The sequence below is a fragment of the Nerophis ophidion genome, linkage group LG28, assembly GCF_033978795.1.
Source record: "Nerophis ophidion isolate RoL-2023_Sa linkage group LG28, RoL_Noph_v1.0, whole genome shotgun sequence".
Classification (NCBI taxonomy): Eukaryota; Metazoa; Chordata; class Actinopteri; order Syngnathiformes; family Syngnathidae; genus Nerophis; species Nerophis ophidion.
This window is the reverse complement of record NC_084638.1, coordinates 19,509,308-19,527,298: the sequence shown is the minus strand read 5'-3', so window position 1 is coordinate 19,527,298 and position 17,991 is coordinate 19,509,308. Positions and strand designations below refer to the sequence as shown.

The 17,991-nt window shown below is 40.5% G+C and overlaps 2 protein-coding genes across 3 annotated transcripts; one reads left to right on the top strand and one right to left on the bottom strand.

The window, feature by feature from the left end:
• Positions 1 to 424: 424 nt before the first annotated feature.
• On the bottom strand, positions 425 to 6,398 carry LOC133545471 (zinc finger protein 614-like). The gene is made up of 2 exons (XM_061891100.1): positions 5,605 to 6,398; positions 425 to 1,664 (listed from the first exon to the last, which is right to left on the bottom strand). Exons 1-2 carry the CDS (start codon positions 5,729 to 5,731, stop codon positions 583 to 585), a joined length of 1,209 nt encoding a protein of 402 aa, XP_061747084.1. The 5' UTR covers positions 5,732 to 6,398; the 3' UTR covers positions 425 to 582.
• A 17-nt stretch (positions 6,399 to 6,415) lies between these two features.
• LOC133545434 (oocyte zinc finger protein XlCOF6.1-like) lies at positions 6,416 to 17,749 on the top strand. 2 transcript variants are annotated; one of them, XM_061891032.1, is made up of 2 exons: positions 6,416 to 6,921; positions 12,170 to 17,749. In XM_061891032.1, exons 1-2 carry the CDS (start codon positions 6,795 to 6,797, stop codon positions 13,519 to 13,521), a joined length of 1,479 nt encoding a protein of 492 aa, XP_061747016.1. In that variant the 5' UTR covers positions 6,416 to 6,794; the 3' UTR covers positions 13,522 to 17,749. The 2 variants fall into 2 exon arrangements, with proteins under 2 accessions (XP_061747016.1, XP_061747017.1); XM_061891033.1 differs by having other exon boundaries at positions 6,422 to 6,540.
• The last annotated feature ends 242 nt before the right edge of the window (positions 17,750 to 17,991 follow it).

The following is a 17,991-nucleotide window of genomic DNA, read 5'->3' as shown; positions in this document are numbered from 1 at the left end:
TCCAGGCGTCCCTGTGGGCAGGGGATGTGCAGAAGCCGGCTACGAAGCAGCTGCAGGTGAGTGGACAACCCAGCTGGAAAAGGTTGTCTAATCACCTGTCTCTTATGTTAAAAGGAGCGGGAGGTGCCGAAGGAGGGGGTCGAGCCAAGGGAGACGGAGGAAGACGAACCTTGTGACTGAAAATAATTGTAAATTATAATTAAAAAGTGTATATCCGCTGCAACGGCTGTTTCTTCCCGCACCCTGAGAACCCGGAGCACGAGACGTGTTACAGAAACATTTTAAAAGTAAGTGATGTTGTACAAAATGTATAAACACTAAATGTTAATTGAATGTATCACGTTTTGTACTGTTTTGGATTTATTAACCTTTTAAGTAAAATTATTCTTATTGTAATAGTTTGTTAAAATAAAAGTACACAGTGTTTCATATCAATGGATGTGCTTTACTGAAAAACTTTATACATGTAGAAACATATTAAACGATTGTTACACAAACAACAATGTCACACATGTTATATGTGCTGATGTTGTTAGAAGGTCAAAATTAAAGTCTTGACAGTTTATTTCAAATCCTGCAGTTTCATTTGCTGCTGCTGTCCTCACCAGCACACTTGTGTTTCTTACACTGGTACTTATAAGAGAATCTTTCACCACACACACTGCAACTCAACACTTTCTCTCCTGTGTGTCTTCTCATGTGTACTACAAGATATGATCGTTGAAAAAAGCTTCTGTTGCAGATTAAACAGGAATGTGATTTTTCACCTGTGTGTGTTCTCTTGTGTCTTTCCAAATTCTGACTTTCTGTAAAACCTTTACCACAGGTTGAACAGAAAAAAGGTTTTTCACCAGTGTGTGTTCTCATGTGTACTTTCAAATTGTTACTTTGTACAAAACATTTATTACAGATTGAACAGATAAAAAGTTTTTCTCTGGTGTGTATTCGCATGTGTTCTTTCAAATTGCTTCTTAGAACAAAACTTTTACCACAGATTGAACAGATGAAAGGTTTTTCTCCGGTGTGTATTCTCATGTGTGACTTCAAATTTTGACGTTGTCCAAAACCTTTGTCACATACTGAGCAGATAAAAGGTTTTTCTCCAGTGTGTATTCTCATGTGTCTTTTCAGATTACTATGGTATTTAAAGGTTTTGTCACAGTGAGAACATGTGAAGTGAGTGTTGTCAGTGTGACATGTCTTATCATCTTTAGAGTCTTCATCATCAGTGTCAGGAGAGTGTGACGTTGTGTCCTCACTATCTGATAGTGGAGCTAAGAGCTTGTCTGCTTGTGATCCTCCACAGTGGTCTCCATCAGCTTCTGTTGTCATGTGTTGTGTTGAGCTGCTGCTTGGAGGCTCTGCCTCTCTCTTCTCTTCACTTTCACTTTTGAGCTCATCATCTTCACTCTTCACAGGGACTCCAGTCACTAAGAGGTCCTCCAACCTTTTAGGCTGACTGATACGGTGTTCCTCCTCTTCCTCTTTAACGTGGGGCGTCAGTGAGTCTTCCTCTTCCTTTTTACAGGGAAGGGTCTGTGTCAAAGAGGAAAAGGAGACGCCAGAGGGTCCGTGGCGCCTGGTCTTCCTCTTTGATGGATCCTCCTTCACCATCGTGAAGCTACACTCCTGTTTTTCATGCGGAAGTTGTTCTTCACAGACATCTGCAGGACACAAAATGACAAACATGCTTGAGAAATGTCCAGATTTGCTTAATCACGTGAGACATTCAGTACGTTTACATGTACTTAAAATAACAAAATATTATATGAATTGGTCTGAAAACAAACACACTGCTCTTTACAACATTATTCACAGGAAAAGAAGACCACTTTTTACGAGGGATGGGCAATATGGCCTAAAATCTATATTGCGATAAATTCCCTTCCACTTAAGTGCAGCTGGGATAGGCTCAAGTGCCCCCTGTGACTTTAACGTCAGTTACTGATGTATAAACTTGGAGAAAAGATTAGGTTGTTTACAGTGTAAATCTGTACTCTGTATTGTTGTCTCTGCTATGATGCCATCTTGTGGTCGAGTTTGCTCACTGCGAGTGCTGTGGGTTGAAAGTGTTTTTCCTGTTGCTTCGTGGTTTCATTTATCTCGCCGGGCAACGTTTGTAAGTGAAACCGGGGATTTCCACTGGATGTGGAATGGCGGCGCTACGGTGACAGACTCGTTCCGTTTTTGTTTTCAAGTCAATGTGTCAGTTTCCACCGCCTGGCTTCTATATTTAGCGGTCGCCACAACAAAGCGGTTCAATTGAGTTAAAATCTGCTCGTGTGGGACAGGAAGTCATGCATAAACACTAAATAAATTATGTAGTTTACTTCCAAAGTTAAAAAATATGTTTCAGGCGAATGGTATTTTACACTTTGAAAAGTCCTAATAGACATGAAGTCAATTTGTCAAAAGGTTTACAGACCTAATTTCACCCTCTTCACACAAATGGACGAAAATATGCTAATTTTAAAAGGTTTAAAATTTAAGAATCATAAAACAGGCATAGCCTGGGCAGCTATATGGGGGCCTGTATTACGGCGTTGTATTAACATGACTATTTCCATCTCCAACATTAAAGTGAGTGTCACTAACACTACTGCACACAGGAAAACGTGTGGAGGAGAATTGCAAGTAGCCAAAACAAAGATTGTGAATGAGTGACAAGAGGCTCACTTTGTTCATGTAATTCTACATGCTCAGGTGCTGAGAGCGATGCACAGAGTGAGACCTCTTAGTCCAGTTTAAAATCCCGAAACCAAAAAGGAAACAGGCGGACATGGCAATTTATTTATGACGGCAAGCATTAAGTTATTAGTTTTATTTTCATTTATATCGGTCCCGGCCTACGATTGCATGAATATTTTAATGCCTGTGGACATCGTATTTAATGCTTTTTAATACCATTTAAGGTCTAAATTTAGGCAAAATCCATTGAATTACTTTTAATGCTTTTTAATGATCCACAGAAACTCTGCTAAAGCTCTTACATTTAAAGTATCAAACAACAAAACAAGTGCTTATTACATTTTAACAAAACAGAAGTATAAGTGATGATTACATTTTATTAGAAGTGTAGATAGAAACACGTTACATTAGAAAGTTCTTAAATACAAATATTGTTAATTGATTTATTGAGACATTTCTAGAATGTATTTACGATCTTTATGAGATTTTGATATAATTTAATACTTTCTATAGCCAGTGTGGCTCGGTTGGTAGAGCGGTCGTGCCAGCAACTCGACGGTTCCATGTTTGAGCCTAGTTACTGCCGTTGTGTTCTTGAGCAAGGTACTTTACCCACCTTCTCCCAGTGCCACCTACACTGGTTTAAATGTAACTTAGATCATGGGTTTCACTATGTAAAGCGCTCTGAGTCACTAGAGAAAAGCGCTAAATAAATATACTTCACTTCACTTAAAAGGAAACCACACTTTTTTTTTTTTTTTGCCTATCAAGAACACACATTTTTCTTACTTATGCAATCTAAATAGTAAATAGATGCGATCAAAAGTCTGCTTACAATAGAGGCTATTAGAGTCGATATACTCTGCTGACCAAAAACTTAAAAAAACATCTAAACACCTCCATTAAGGTTTTATGTACATAAAGTAGGTATATTGTGTTGGTAATGCATGGCATCCTGCCAGCTGCTATGCTGACAGTTATTTTAGTACCTGTCATTAAAGACAAGGCTGGTAAGGTAGGGACTATGGACAATTATCAACCTATCGCCCGAGCAAGAATGCTATCTGAAGTAGTGGAAAGTGTGCTAATATACAGAGTTGGGGATCTTATTTGCACCGCAGACAACCAATTTGGCTTTAAGAGCAAGTACAGCACTGACTTGTGTATTTATGCTTTAAAAGAAGCAGTAGAAAAATACTGAGTGCAGGGCCCTACAATGTTGGTAGGGTTTATTGATGCATCTAAGGCATTTGACAATCAACCATCTCAAACTCTTCACCAATCTGAAGCATAGAGGTGTTCTGGGTATATTCTGGCATATTGGTACGACAGGCATTCGATGCAGGTAAAATGGGGGAGTAGTTTATTCTCTCCCTTTCGAGTTGGCAATGGGGTACGGCAGGGAGGGCTTCTATCACCAGGCCTATTTAGCCTGTCTATGGATGACCTGTCAAGGCAGTGGGAGAATGCAGAACAGGATGCATCATGGGGAACACCTTAATCAACCACTTTATGTACGCTGATGATTTGGCCATTATATCTCCCAGTAGTGCAGGGTTCCACCAGCTTCTTAACATATGCTCAGACTATGGAGTCAAGTTTGACATCAAGTATAATGCCACAAAGAATATGGTAATGATATGTAGGACCAAGGAGGATCAACATCTTAATTTCCCAGGTTTCTATTTGTCTGGTCAAACCCTGTCTGTGTGCAACAATGTCAAATACTTATGCCGTATCAACAATGACAAGATGGAGGATGATGCTGACATGCTTAGACAGAGAAGAAAGACAAAATACTGGTGAGAAAATGTCATGACTGCTTGGATAAAGCGAAAGGTGCAATGTTAATATTTGCTTACATGTCCCTTGGCAAGTTTCACTGCAATAAGGCACTTTTGGTAGCCATCCACAAGTTTCTGGTTGAATTTTCGACCACTCTTCTTGACAAAATTGGTGCAGTTCAGCTAAATTTGTTGGTTTTCTGACATGGACTCGTTTCTTCAGCATTGTCCACATGTTTAAGTCAGGACTTCGGGAATGCCATTCTAAAACCTTCATTGTCGCCAGATTTAGCCATTCCTGTACCACTTTTGACATGTGTTTAGGGTCATTGTCCTGTTGGAACACCCAACTGCGCCCAAGACCCAACCTTCGGGCTGATGATTTTATGTTGTCCTGAAGAATTTGGAGGCGATCTTCCTTTTCCATTGTCCCATTTAAAGCACCAGTTCCACTAGTAGCAAAACAGACCCAGAGCATAATAATATCACCACCATGCTTGATGGTGGGAATGGTGTTGCTGGGATTAAAGACCTCACCTTTTCTCCTCCAAACACATTGCTGGGTATTGTGGCCAAACAGCTCTTTTTTTTTTTTCATCTGACCACAGAACTTTACTCCAGAAGGTCTTATCTTTGTCAATGTGATGTCAGATGTAACAAAAATTGAGCTGTTTGGCCACAATACCCAGCAATATGTTTGGAGGGGAAAAAAAGGTGAGGCCTTTAATTCCACCATTCCCACCGTCATTGCTGTTTATATACTAACATTGATGTATATATACTGCATATAACGTTGATGTATGTATACTTTTGACCGAGTAGATTTGGTCACATTTTCACTAGACCCATAATCAATTCATAAAAGAACCAAACTTCATGAATGTTTTTGTGACCAACAAGTATGTGCTCCAATCACTCTATCACAGAAAAAAACAATAGTTGTAGAAAATATTGGAAAATCAAGCCAGCCATGACATTATGTTCTTTACAAGTGTATGTAAACTCTTGACCACAACTGTATGTACATCATCCTCACAAGACAACCAAACTTCTTATACACAATACATTTAAGAATAGTGTTAATAAACACACATGAAATTAGTAAAGACGTGAAAGTAAGAAGTAAACAAACCTGTTCTGTGTAACACAACTTGATGATGTTTCTTATAATAAACATCCAGTAGTTGATGTTGTCGCTCCTTCTCCTCTTTTGTTGGACAAAGTTCCTCCTCATACTTTGCCATCGTTCTTTCGCACATTTTCACACAATCACAACACTTTACACTCACATTAGTTCCCTACTTAGCGATGTTTAAATAACTTCCGCGTCTCTTTGTTAGCAGCTAACAAGCTAAGCTAACTAGCCAGCTAAACTAGCTGCAAGCTACCTTAAGTGAAGCTAGCAAACAGGAGAAGTGTCAAAGTGCGCTCAGACTAATGTATCCGGCTACAAACAATTATTAACCGTGTGTACTCTATTAAACAACATATATGTAAGAATACAGAAATATAATGCCCGCGTTTAGGACTTCTCGGTCAGACGCCATCTTGCTTTACCACTTTACCACGCATGCGCGCACCTGACGTCATTTCTGCCAACTTGTTTTGCCACACTTACTTACCATGGTTCTTTTGTGTCATCTGTATTTCAATAACAATGTCATCATAAACGACAACATACAAAACAAACGTTGTTTTTTTTAAAAACGGTATTCTTTATGAAACCGCACAGATCCGTACAAAAACCTGCAAGATGTGTCCAGCAGCCTTAAATGGAAAATACATCCATGTTTTACTATTTTATAACGTTCTCAATATTTGACTGATTTTCACGCGTTTTTCTAATGCAAATGAATTGTCGTATACTGACGGTGCCTATCTAGAAACCTTATTATATCTATGCTCTGGAAATCGCTAGCAATAGCGTCTGTGTTTTCTCTTCGTACGCTCGGCTCTGACGTCATTCCAAGCTTCCGGGGTGAACAGAAGGCAGCAGAACAGATCAGTACTGCCTTGTAAGGTCGTGAAAGCACATCGGCGGAGAAAGACGCGGGCAAGACGCTAATAAGTCAGTCTTATTATTTGTTCTTCAGTTTGAAATATTTACGGCGTATAGAATACATATTTGATTCTTTATTTAAGGATAAAGTCGTCTCGATGCGCTAGAAGCACTGTGCCGCTTCTCGTGCTATCTTTGCTTGTTAATGACCTTAGATCGCTAGTTAGCTTAGCTTGTTAGCTGCTAACAGAAGACACAGAAGTTATCAACACATCGCTAAGTAGAGATCAAGTGTGAGAGTAAAGTGTTGTGATTGTGTGAAAATGTGCGAAAGAACGATAGCAAAGTATGAGGAGGAACTTTGTCCAACAAAAGAGGAGAAGGAGCGACAACATCAACTACCGGATGTTTATTTTAAGAAACATCATCAAGTTGTGTTACACAGAACAGGTTAGTTTACTTCTTACTCTCACATCTTTACTAACTTTATATTTGATTATCAACACTATCCTTAATATATTGTGTATAAGAAGTTGTGTTGTCTTGTGAGGATGATGCATTCTGTCTGCTACTTGCAACGTGGTCTTGCAAACACGTGGTTGTTGGTGTTCTTTCAAATGTAACTACTAAAGATGAGTTACATATCCCAGTCCATTTGTACAATAAACTGTCAGTAGTGGAACAAGCGTGAGTTTGGCCATGACGGGCCCCATGACGGGCCCCCTAAACCCAAATAATAAAGCTAATTCTAACATCATTTTACAACATACACATGCCTCTCTGGGTTTACCGCCAACAATCTCTAACCAGGTTTTAAAATGTTTGTCAGCCATTTTTGCTTAAATTTGCATTTTCCCAACATGTATTTATTTTTCTCACTTTCACCACAGCATCAGCCCGTTCACATGATGTAGAAAAAATGTCAAAGGGGATCTTATTTTTTTAAACTTTGCCTATCATTCACAATCCATATGTAAGACAATACCATGTTTTTATTTTTTATGCATTCTAAGTCCTAAACAAACGTTAGCAAAATCTTGACTATCCTAATACTAACAATAGAGTCAATGGGAGCGCCTCCTTTCCGCTCACCAATAAGAATTAGATGATCAACATAATATACCCAGAAGTAATTTTTATAATTGTTATCTCTTTAAAAAATCCTGTAAAAATGCATATTCTCTGGAAATATGCCTCATAATAGCCACAAACTGGTGGATACATTTTTAATTTGGATACAATTTAAATAAATAGTGTAAAGGTTTTATGGAATTTTCCAGGGTGTACCCCACCTTCCCCACCCCTGTGAGTCCAAAAGGGACAAGCGGTAGGACATGGATGGATGGGTGGGAAAAAGGCACATCATCGACAGGGCTCAAATTTTAACTTTTTAAGGTCAAGACAAGTGTTTCCTTAAAAGAGGGCTCATATTTTAGGGCACCAAGGCGAGTTAGAAGGGCACCAAGGCAAATGTCATTTTCTTTCGAGTTTGTTGATTAAATGCAGACTCGCTCACATTGATTTGTGCAGTAAATATGTGGACAATTTTGACCCGTACTTTGGGTCAAAGGATAATAATTGTGTAAATGCATCAATAAGTTCATTATGCTTGTGTAAGGTGCTTTTTTTTTAAAACTTTTGTTTTGTTAGCACAGTCAGACTTATTATTGTGAAGGGGGAATTGTGTTGCTGTTCTCAGATTGATGTGTAGAGGTGATAGTTGTGACTGCTGTCCGGTTTGTACATTAATCCTACATGGATGATGTTGTTCACAACAACACAAGCAGATGAGATGTGTTGTGGGTGTATGGATTTTCCTTGCCAGCTTTAGCTTCGGACGGGACAATTGCGTGTTTAAATGATGAATGAGTGGTCAAAACACATTTTCCATCCATCCATCTTCTTCCGCTTATCCGAGGTCGGGTCGTTGGAACAGCAGCCTAAGCAGGGAAGCTCAGACTTCCCTCTCGCCAGCCATTTCGTCCAGCTCTTCCCTCGGGATCCCGAGGCGTTCCCAGGCCAGCCGGGAGATATAGTCTTCCCAACGTGACCTGGATCTTCCCCGTGGCTTCCTGCCGGTCGGACGGGTGTTCGGGTGGCATCCTGACCAGATGCCTGAACCACCTCATATGGCTCCTCTTTTCACGTGGGGGAGCAGCAACTGTACTTTGAGCTCCTCTCGGATGACAGAGCTTCTCACCCTATCTCTAAGTGAGAGCCCCGCCACCCGGGGGAAGAAGCTCATTTCGGCTACTTGTACCTGTGATCTTGTGTTTCGGTCATAACCCAAAGCTCATGACCACAGGTGAGAATGGGAACTTAGATGGAATGGTTAATTGAGAGCTTTGCCTTCCGGCTCAGCTCTTTCTTCATCACAACGGATCGATACAGCGTCCGCATTACTGAAGACTCCGCACCTGTCTATCTCACGATCCACTCTTCCCTCACTCGTGAACAAGACTGCTAGGTACTTGAACTCCTCCACATGGGGCAGGGTCTCCTCCCCAACCCGGAGATGGCACTCCACCCTTTTCCGGGCAAGAACCATGGACTTGGATTTAGAGGTGCTGATTCCCATCCCAGTCGCTTCACACGCTGCTGTGAACCGATCCAGTCAGAACTGGCGATATTGTCCAGATGAAGCCATCAGGACCACATCATCTGCAAAAAGCAGAGACCTAATCCTGCAGCCACCAAACCAGATACCCTCAACGCTCTGACTGCACCTAGAAATTCTGTCCATAAAAGTTATGAACAGAATCGGTTACAAAGGGCATCCGTGGCAAAGTCCAACACTCGCTGGAAAGGTGTCCGACTTACTGCCGGCAATGCGGACCAAGTTCTGACCCTGATCATAGAGGGAGCGGACCGCCACAATCAGACAGTCTGTTACCCCATACTCTTTGAGCACTCCCCACAGGACTTCCCAGGGAACGCAGTCAAATGCCTTCTCCAAGTCCACAAAGCACATTTATATTGGTTGGGCAAACTCCCATGCACCCACAAGGACCCTGCAGGGAGTATAAAGCTGGCCCACAGTTCCACGACCAGGACGAAAACCACACTCTTCCTCCTGAATCCTAGGTTCAACTATCTGGAGTAGCCTCCTCTCCAGTACACCTGAATAGACCTTACCGGCAAGGCATTATTTTCCCTAACAAATGTTGTTTCTCCTTTCAATGACAACATTTCTCTTGCATTTATGTCAATTTCCCTAATATTTTGCAGTGAGAAGCAGATTTTCTTAAATTAGCCAATTATGTGACTCCGTAAGTCATTTTGAAATAATATGCCTTTTTTTGTTGTTGAGTTCAGTGATTATTGATTAGATTATTACTTTGAAAAGGTCAGAGAAGAAGAGTTGTGATCATGTGAGAATTTTCTCGTTTGTCCATCCTAGGCCACCGTAGTTCACGTGCGGTGCATCACCAGACCTGCTAATGTTAGCCAAGTTAGCTGCTCATGCGTGTTGGAGTGGAGACGGCTGAGGGGAGTCGTGTATGAAACAAGCTCAGCTTCAATTAATCATTCAATCAATGTGTATTTTTAGATAGCCCTGAATCACAAGTGTCTCAAGGGGTTGCACAAGCCACAACGACATCCTCGGTTCAGAACCCACAAAAGGGCAAGGAAAAACTCACAACCCAGTGGGACGTCAATGTGAGTGACTATGACAAACCTTGGAGAGGACCGCAGATATGAGTGACCCTCCCGCCCCCCTTCTAGGGAAGACCAGATGCAATGGATGTCGAGTGGGTCTGACATAATATTGTGAAAGTCCAGTCCATAGTAGATCTAACATAATAGTGAGAGTCCAGTCCATGGTGGGGCCAGCAGGAGACCATCCCGAGTGGAGACGGGTCAGCAGCGCACAGATGTACCCAACCGATGCATAGCCGAGCGGTCCAACCCCCGGGTCCCGACTCTGGACAGCCAGCACTTCATCCATGGCCACCGGACCTGTGCCCCCCACCCCTCCACAAGGTAGAGGGGGGCAGAGGAGAAAAGAAAAGAAACGGCAGATCAACTGGTCTAAAAAGGGGATCTATTTAAAGGCTAGTGTATGCAAATGAGTTTTAAGATGCGACTTAAATGCTTCTACTGAGGTAGCATCTCTTACTGTTACCGGGAGGGCATTCCATCGTACTGGAGTCCAAATAAAAACGCTCTATAGCCCGCAGAATTGTCTGGGCTCTGGGAATCACTAGTAAGCTGTAGTTCTTTGAACACAGATTTCTTGCCGGGACATATGGTACAATACAATCAGCAAGATAGGATGGAGCAAGACCATGAACATGACGTGATGATGTCACATAAGGACTACACGCCAACATTCACAGAAGAAGGGCAACGTCTGGGCCCCCAGACCCGTTTTTTGCCGTATTGCGGCAGCGCTTTTTTACGCTTTCAGACCAGACTTAAGAATACCTTTTGTATACAGTTTGAGAACCGCAGCCAGAAAAAATAAACACACAGACAGTGTATCCATGACTACACAGGTATTGCCTTCATTTTCATTGACCGTCTGTTTGTTTGATTGACTAATGTTTTTATACATCTGGACATTTACTTTAAATATTTATATGTATATATCTATATCTGTCAATCACACAAACATGCTTGTGGGGGAGTTTTCTGTGTCTTCGTATCTTCGACACATCAGTACACCCGCCGGAGTGACATTTGTCCAAGTTGCACAATCCCCACATGTTCCAACCTATTCAAACCATTCCAACATCAACACATTCCACTCATCCTGGACATTCAAACTAACACTTTCCCAAATTCCAAACCAAATTCTGTTTTTCCTTGAAATTCAAACTCTTCAACATTTAAACCATTCCAACAGTCAAACTATTCTTACATTGATATTACATTCTGTCAGCATTTCAGTTCAATTTCAGCATTGGAGCAGTCACATGCATTTCCTTGAATAATTCCCTCATCTACTTATTATTACTATATTTTTATGTAGCTTGCCATATTGCTGAAAAATTTAATTTCCCCTCGGGGATTAATAAAGTATTTCTGATTCTAATTCTGATTGAATGTGTGGACTACATGAATGATGCCTTCTCACTTCTCAATCTAACGCAATTTGAGTGTCTTGGCAATGCACTAAATCTAATCCATTATTACTATTACTAATAAGGTAAACATTTTTTCTTTTGAAGGAGTGGTCAGTAATCTGATTACTTCCCAGTTTAAATGTGGTGACACTATCTAAATGAAAGCAAAACGGATGTCATCTTTTTTGGCCAACATGTTGACTGTGCTCATGCTTCTTTTAGAGCAGACATGTCTCTAAAGATGAATGTGAAAATCACAAATTATTGTCCACCAGCAAGGGGAGCTCATCACTAGTACTACTGCGTAGAGGCCGGCATGTGGTACATTATTTCCTGTGTGTGTATGACTTATTCAGAGGGAGAACAGCACACTTTCACGTATAGCGTCTACCATTAAAAATTGCAGGAAGGACTTTTAAGATGTTTTTATATGAATAAGGTGGATTGGAAGTTGGCCTGGGAAGGCATTCCCCTGAAAGTGTTCTTCATGTGTCATCTGGAAGTACCCTGACTGCTGTGAAGGGAAACTGATGAGATTGTGGGATCATATGTTGTTGCGGGACAATGTCTCATGTGACTGGGCAAAGCTGGACTTTTCTAAAGAATGTTTGTTTTCTCTTGTCCCGCAGACCTCGATGAAGAACATCTTCCTCATGAGCAGGAGGAGGAACCATATTCCCCCCACATACACAAGGAAGAAGAGGTACCACATTTCCAACACATCAAAGAGAGAGGAGCGGAGCAACAGCCCCCCCACATTAAAGAGGAAGACGAGATGCCACAGACCCATAATGTTAAACTGACCCTTCACATGAAAGTGCAAGTGGAGGACCCACTGATCTTACACATACAAAAAGAAGAGGAGGACCCATTGACCCATCACTTTAAGGAGCAAGAGAACACGCTGACCCCTCTCATTAAAAAGGAAGAGGTGGACCCACTGACCCTCTACTTTAAAGAGGAAGAGGAGGACCAAGAGCCACCGCACATTAAAGAGGAAGAGGAGGAACACTGCATCAGTCAGCCTAAATGGTTGGAGGAGTTCTCAGTGACTAGTGTCCCTGTGAAGAGTGAAGATGATGAGGTCAAAGGTGAAAGTGAGGAGAGGGGAGGGGGGGAGCCTCCAAGCAGCAGCTCAACACAACACATGACAACAGAAGCTGATGGAGACCACTGTGGAGGATCACAAGCAGACAAGCTCTTAGCTCCACTATCAGATAGTGAGGACACAACGTCACACTCTCCTGACACTGATGATGAAGACTCTAAAGATGATAAGACATGTCACACTGACAACACTCACTTCACATGTTCTCTCTGTGACAAAACCTTTAAATACCATAGTCTTTTGAAAAGACACATGAGAATACACACCGGAGAAAAACCTTTTATCTGTTCAATATGTGGTAAAGGTTTTGTAGAAAGTCACAATTTGAAAGTACACATAAGAATACACACTGGTGAAAAACCTTTTATCTGTTCAATCTGTGGTAAACGTTTTGTGCTAAGTCACACTTTGAAAGTGCACATGAGAAGACACACTGGTGAAAAAACGTTTTCCTGTTCAACCTGTGGTAAAGGTTTTACACAAAGTCACGATTTGAAAGTCCACATGAGAAGACACACTAGTCAAAAAACGTTTTTTTGTTCAATCTGTAGTAAAGGTTTTGTACAAAGAAACCATTTGGAAGTACACAAAAGAACACACACTGGTGAAAAACATTTTTCCTGTTCAATCTGTGGTAAAGGTTTTGGAGAAAGTCACAGTTTGACAAGACACATGAGAACACACACTGGTGAAAAATCACATTCCTGTTCAATCTGCAACAGAAGCTTTTGTGACCGATCAAACCTTGTAGCACACATGAGAAGACACACAGGAGAGAAAGTGTTGAGTTGCAGTGTGTGTGGTGAAAGATTCTCTTATAAGTACCAGTGTAAGAAACACAAGTGTGCTGGTGAGAACAGCAGCAGCAAATGAAACTGCAGGATTTAAAATAAACTGTCAAGACTTTGATTTTGACTTTCTCACAACATCAGCGAATACAGTATGACATGTGTGACATTGTTGATTGTGTAACAATCTTTTTAATTTGCTTATGCATTTATAGATGAAATAGTTTGGAATATGGAAATATTACATATTCGTATTTCTAATTGTAATAATCTCATAGATTAGCCCCTATTTATGATATAAATATATACTTGTTCACATCTGAAACATCTTCTGGACCACTTTAGGAAGCACATTATTATTTACATTATATATCATTTGAACAGTTGTCTTTTATACAATTTTAAAATGTTAAATTTTATAAATCATTTGTTGGGTCTCTATAATGCATTTTATTAATTATCTTTATTACTCTCTTTTGTAATTTGATGATTGTGTTGTGATTGTTTTGTATGTGTGACCCAAGACTTTTATGCAATACAAAAAAAAATAGATGAAATGGCTGAATTGTTAGCATCGATTAGCATAGCATGTTAGCATCGATTAGCTGGCAGTCACGCCGCAACCAAATATGTCTGATTAGCACATAAGTCAGCATCAACAAAACTCACCTTTGTGATGTTGTTAACTTTATCGTTGCAAATGCATCTGCAGGTTATCCATACATCTCTGTGCCATGTCTGTCATCGCCGGTCAAATGTGCAGACACTTTGGCACATTCAATGGGGGTCTGGCGGCAGACACTTTCGCATCTTCGGGCCAGTGGTGCAACTTGAATCCCTCCCTGTTAGTGTTGTTACACCCTCCGACAACACACTAAGGAGGCATGATGTCTCCAAGGTTCCAAAAAATAGTCGAAAAAACTGAAAATAACAGAGCTGAGACCCGGTGTTTGTAATGTGTTGAAAATGAAAATGGCGGCTGTATTACTTCGGAGACGTCACGTTCTGACGTCATCACCACATGAGCGATAAACAGAAAGGTGTTTAATTCGCCAAAATTCACCTATTTAGAGTTCGGATATCGGTTAAAAAAATAGATGGTCTTTTTTCTGCACCATCAAGGTATATATTGACGCTTACATAGGTCTGGTGATAATGCTCCCCCTTAACAACTGTTGTTTTGTCAGAGCTTGGTATTTTAATAATCGCACGTTTGAAAGGCTGTTTCTATAGGCCTCCTAGTGCTGATGCTCTGTATCTGAAAGAGTTACGTGAGATGTTTGACAGGATATCAGATGAGAATAGAGAAATCAATTTACTGGGTGATATGACTGTTGACTGGCTGGGACAGGGGTGTACAAACAAAAATAATTTACTATCCATTTTAAATGCTTGCAATTGTCATGATCTGTGGTGTAGATCATGTTTTGTTTAGTTATGTTCTGTTAGTTTTGGACTCCATTAGTTCCTGTTTTTGTGCACCTTTGTTTGTTGTTTGTTTTACTTACCATGGCCACCAATTAGTTTCACCTGTCTCGTGGGTTAGGTACGCACCTGCTCTGATCAAGAGACTTTTATTTAAGCTTGTCTTTGCCAGTTAGTCGGCATGGTTTCATTGTTTGCGTCACACCTTTTCCAAGTAAGTTTTTGTTCCATGCCATAGCCTATGCTAAGTCTAAGATGTACGTTTGTTAGGCACGCTTGCCTTTTTGTTGTTTGCTGTATGCTGTGGACTGCCTGTATTTTGGTAGTTGGGTGATTCATATTAAATAAATCTAATCCTGCTTTCAAGCCTTCGTCCGGAGTTGTCAGTCTTGCATTCCTTGGAGAACAATCCTCGCATAAAGATGCGACCACGCCGTGACAGCAATCTATCCCAAATTGTTGCCCCTCCCACGAGAATAGGTGTAAGTAGTGATGGTATTATTTTAGCTACATGCATTGATCATATTTATACAAATGTTCGTGACCAATGCTCCAAAGCAGTCTCGGTTTCTGTTGGTTTTACTGACCACAATACAATAGCAGTCACTAGAAAGACAAAGGTTCCTAAACCTAAAGCAAACATTATTTTTACAAGGTCTTATAATAGATTTGATGATGAGTGTTTTTTTGATAAAATATCCTGTTTAAATTGGACCAAGGTGTGCAGTGAGGAAGACCCTGAGGCTGCACTGGATTTATTTATGTTAATGTACATGAGTGTTGTGGACAAGCATGCCCATTTGAAAAAGTTTTCAGTCAAAACTAAGTCTGCCCCATGGATTGATAATGGACTTAGGAGTTTAATGACAGAAAGAGACATGGCTAAGAAAGCCTCAGTCAACTCAGGTTTAATTGATGACAGGCATGAGTACTGTTCCTTAAGAAACCAGCTCACAGAGTTAAACTGAAAAAAAAGGGAATATTACAAACAGAGATTATATGATGTGAAATATGATAGCAAAAACCTATGAAATGTTTTGAATGAATTCAAGGGTAGAAAGAACAATGTCTACACCTTTTGTGGAATCAAATGGGTTGGTACTCACTAAGCCATGTGACATTGCAAATCATTTTAATAACTATTATGATGACAAGGTATCTCAATTAAGGCATTGTATGCATATATCCAGTAACAACAAATCAGCTGACCTTATTAGGAATATTATAATGGATAATAAGGGGTGTGAATTCAATTTTCATCAGGTTAAAGTCAGTGAGGTTGAGAGGTTACTACACTCTCTTCTGTACAACAAAGTAGCTGGTATAGACAACCTGGATAGTCAGTTCCTGAGAATGACTGCTGGTATCACATCAGTGCCTGTTTGTCATATTTTTAATAGATGTTTACAAGTGAGCCTGCGTCCAGAGATATGGAAGGTGGCAAAAGTTACTCCTCTACATAAGGATACCAAATTGGCTTTCAATGAGGGCAATTCTACACCAATAAGCATCTTACCTGATTTATGTAAAATACTGGAGAAATGTGAGTATGCACAAATTCCAGCTTAAATGACATGCCATCAGCATGCGACTGTGAATTGTTCCTCTTTGCGGATGACTCGGCCCTGCTGGTATCCGGCAAGGACAAGTCACAGGTGGAACAAATCCTCAGTGCTGAACTCCTTAGTATTTGCACCTGGCTCGCTGACAACAAGCTATCCATACACTTAGGTCAAACGGAATCCATCCTAGTGACTTCACTATAAAAGTGGGTGACATGGTTATCACCAGGAAAGATGAGATCACCAAGCTGGTTTCCATTCTACAGGCTGATCTTTCCTGTAATAAAATGGCAACCAAGGTAATCAAAAAGGTCTACAAGATTTCTCTACGGAATCTCCCCTCTGGTCAACAAAAGCAACTTGAAGATTCTAGTGGGAACTCTCATTCAACCCTTTTTTGATTACGCTTGCATCTCCTGGTACCCCAGCACCTCCAAAAACCCTCAAATCTAGACTCCAAACATCCCAGAACAAGCTAGTCCGGTTACTTTTAGACCTCCACCCCAGATCACACCTCACTCCTACCCACTTCTCCAAAGTGGGCTGGCTCAGGGTGGAGGACAGAGTAAAACAACTTGCACTGAGCCTAGTCTATAAAATCCGCTACACCTCCCTGGTACCAAAGTACATGTCAAACTACTTCCTTGACGTACTGTAAATGACCGCCATAACCACAACACCAGTGGGAGCTCCACAAACCACATTAAACTCAGATTCCGATCTAACAAAGGTCTTAACTCATTCTCTTTATATGCCACATCAACGTGGAATGCCCTCCCAACAGGTGTAAAAGTAAGTGCATCTCTATCCTCCTTCAAAACCGCTGTAAAACAACACTTCCAGGCAACTTCAACCCTTTACTAACACCCTCCCCCCTTCACATCCCATCTCCCCTCATTGTAAATAACCAAATGTAAATAATCGAATGTATTTCCAATGTATATACTTGTTCTTATGCTATCTGAACTCACTATGTCCTCTGCTGGCTGTACATATCCTACCTGCCAAGTCAGACCTACACTGTTTCAATGTCCTTTTCTCTGATGATGCAATTGTTGATGACTGAAGTGCTGATATCAACCAAACCCTCCTCATCCCACCCCCCAAATTTTAAATAATGTAAATAATTCAATGTATATACTTTGATGATTAACCTATGTGATGGCTGTATTATGTTGATAGTATATATTTGTACCATGAATTGATTTACGTGGGCCCCGACTTAAGCAAGTTGAAAAACCTATACGGGTGTTACCATTTAGTGGTCAATTGTACGGAATATGTACTGAACTGTGCAATCTGCTAATAAAAGTTTCAATCAATCAATCAATTCTGTCATTAAAATGAATGATGCACCGGGGCGCCACTAACTCCCATAGCATAATTTATTTTTTAAATGTTGAAATTTTTAAACGAAGCACTTACATTTTAAGAATTCTGAAATAAATAACTTATTATAAAATAATAATTTATTTTCCATTTAAGTCTGCTGAACACATCTTTCGGGTTTGTGTACAGATCTGTGCGGTTTCATAATGAACACCGTATTTTTAATAACGTTTGTTTTG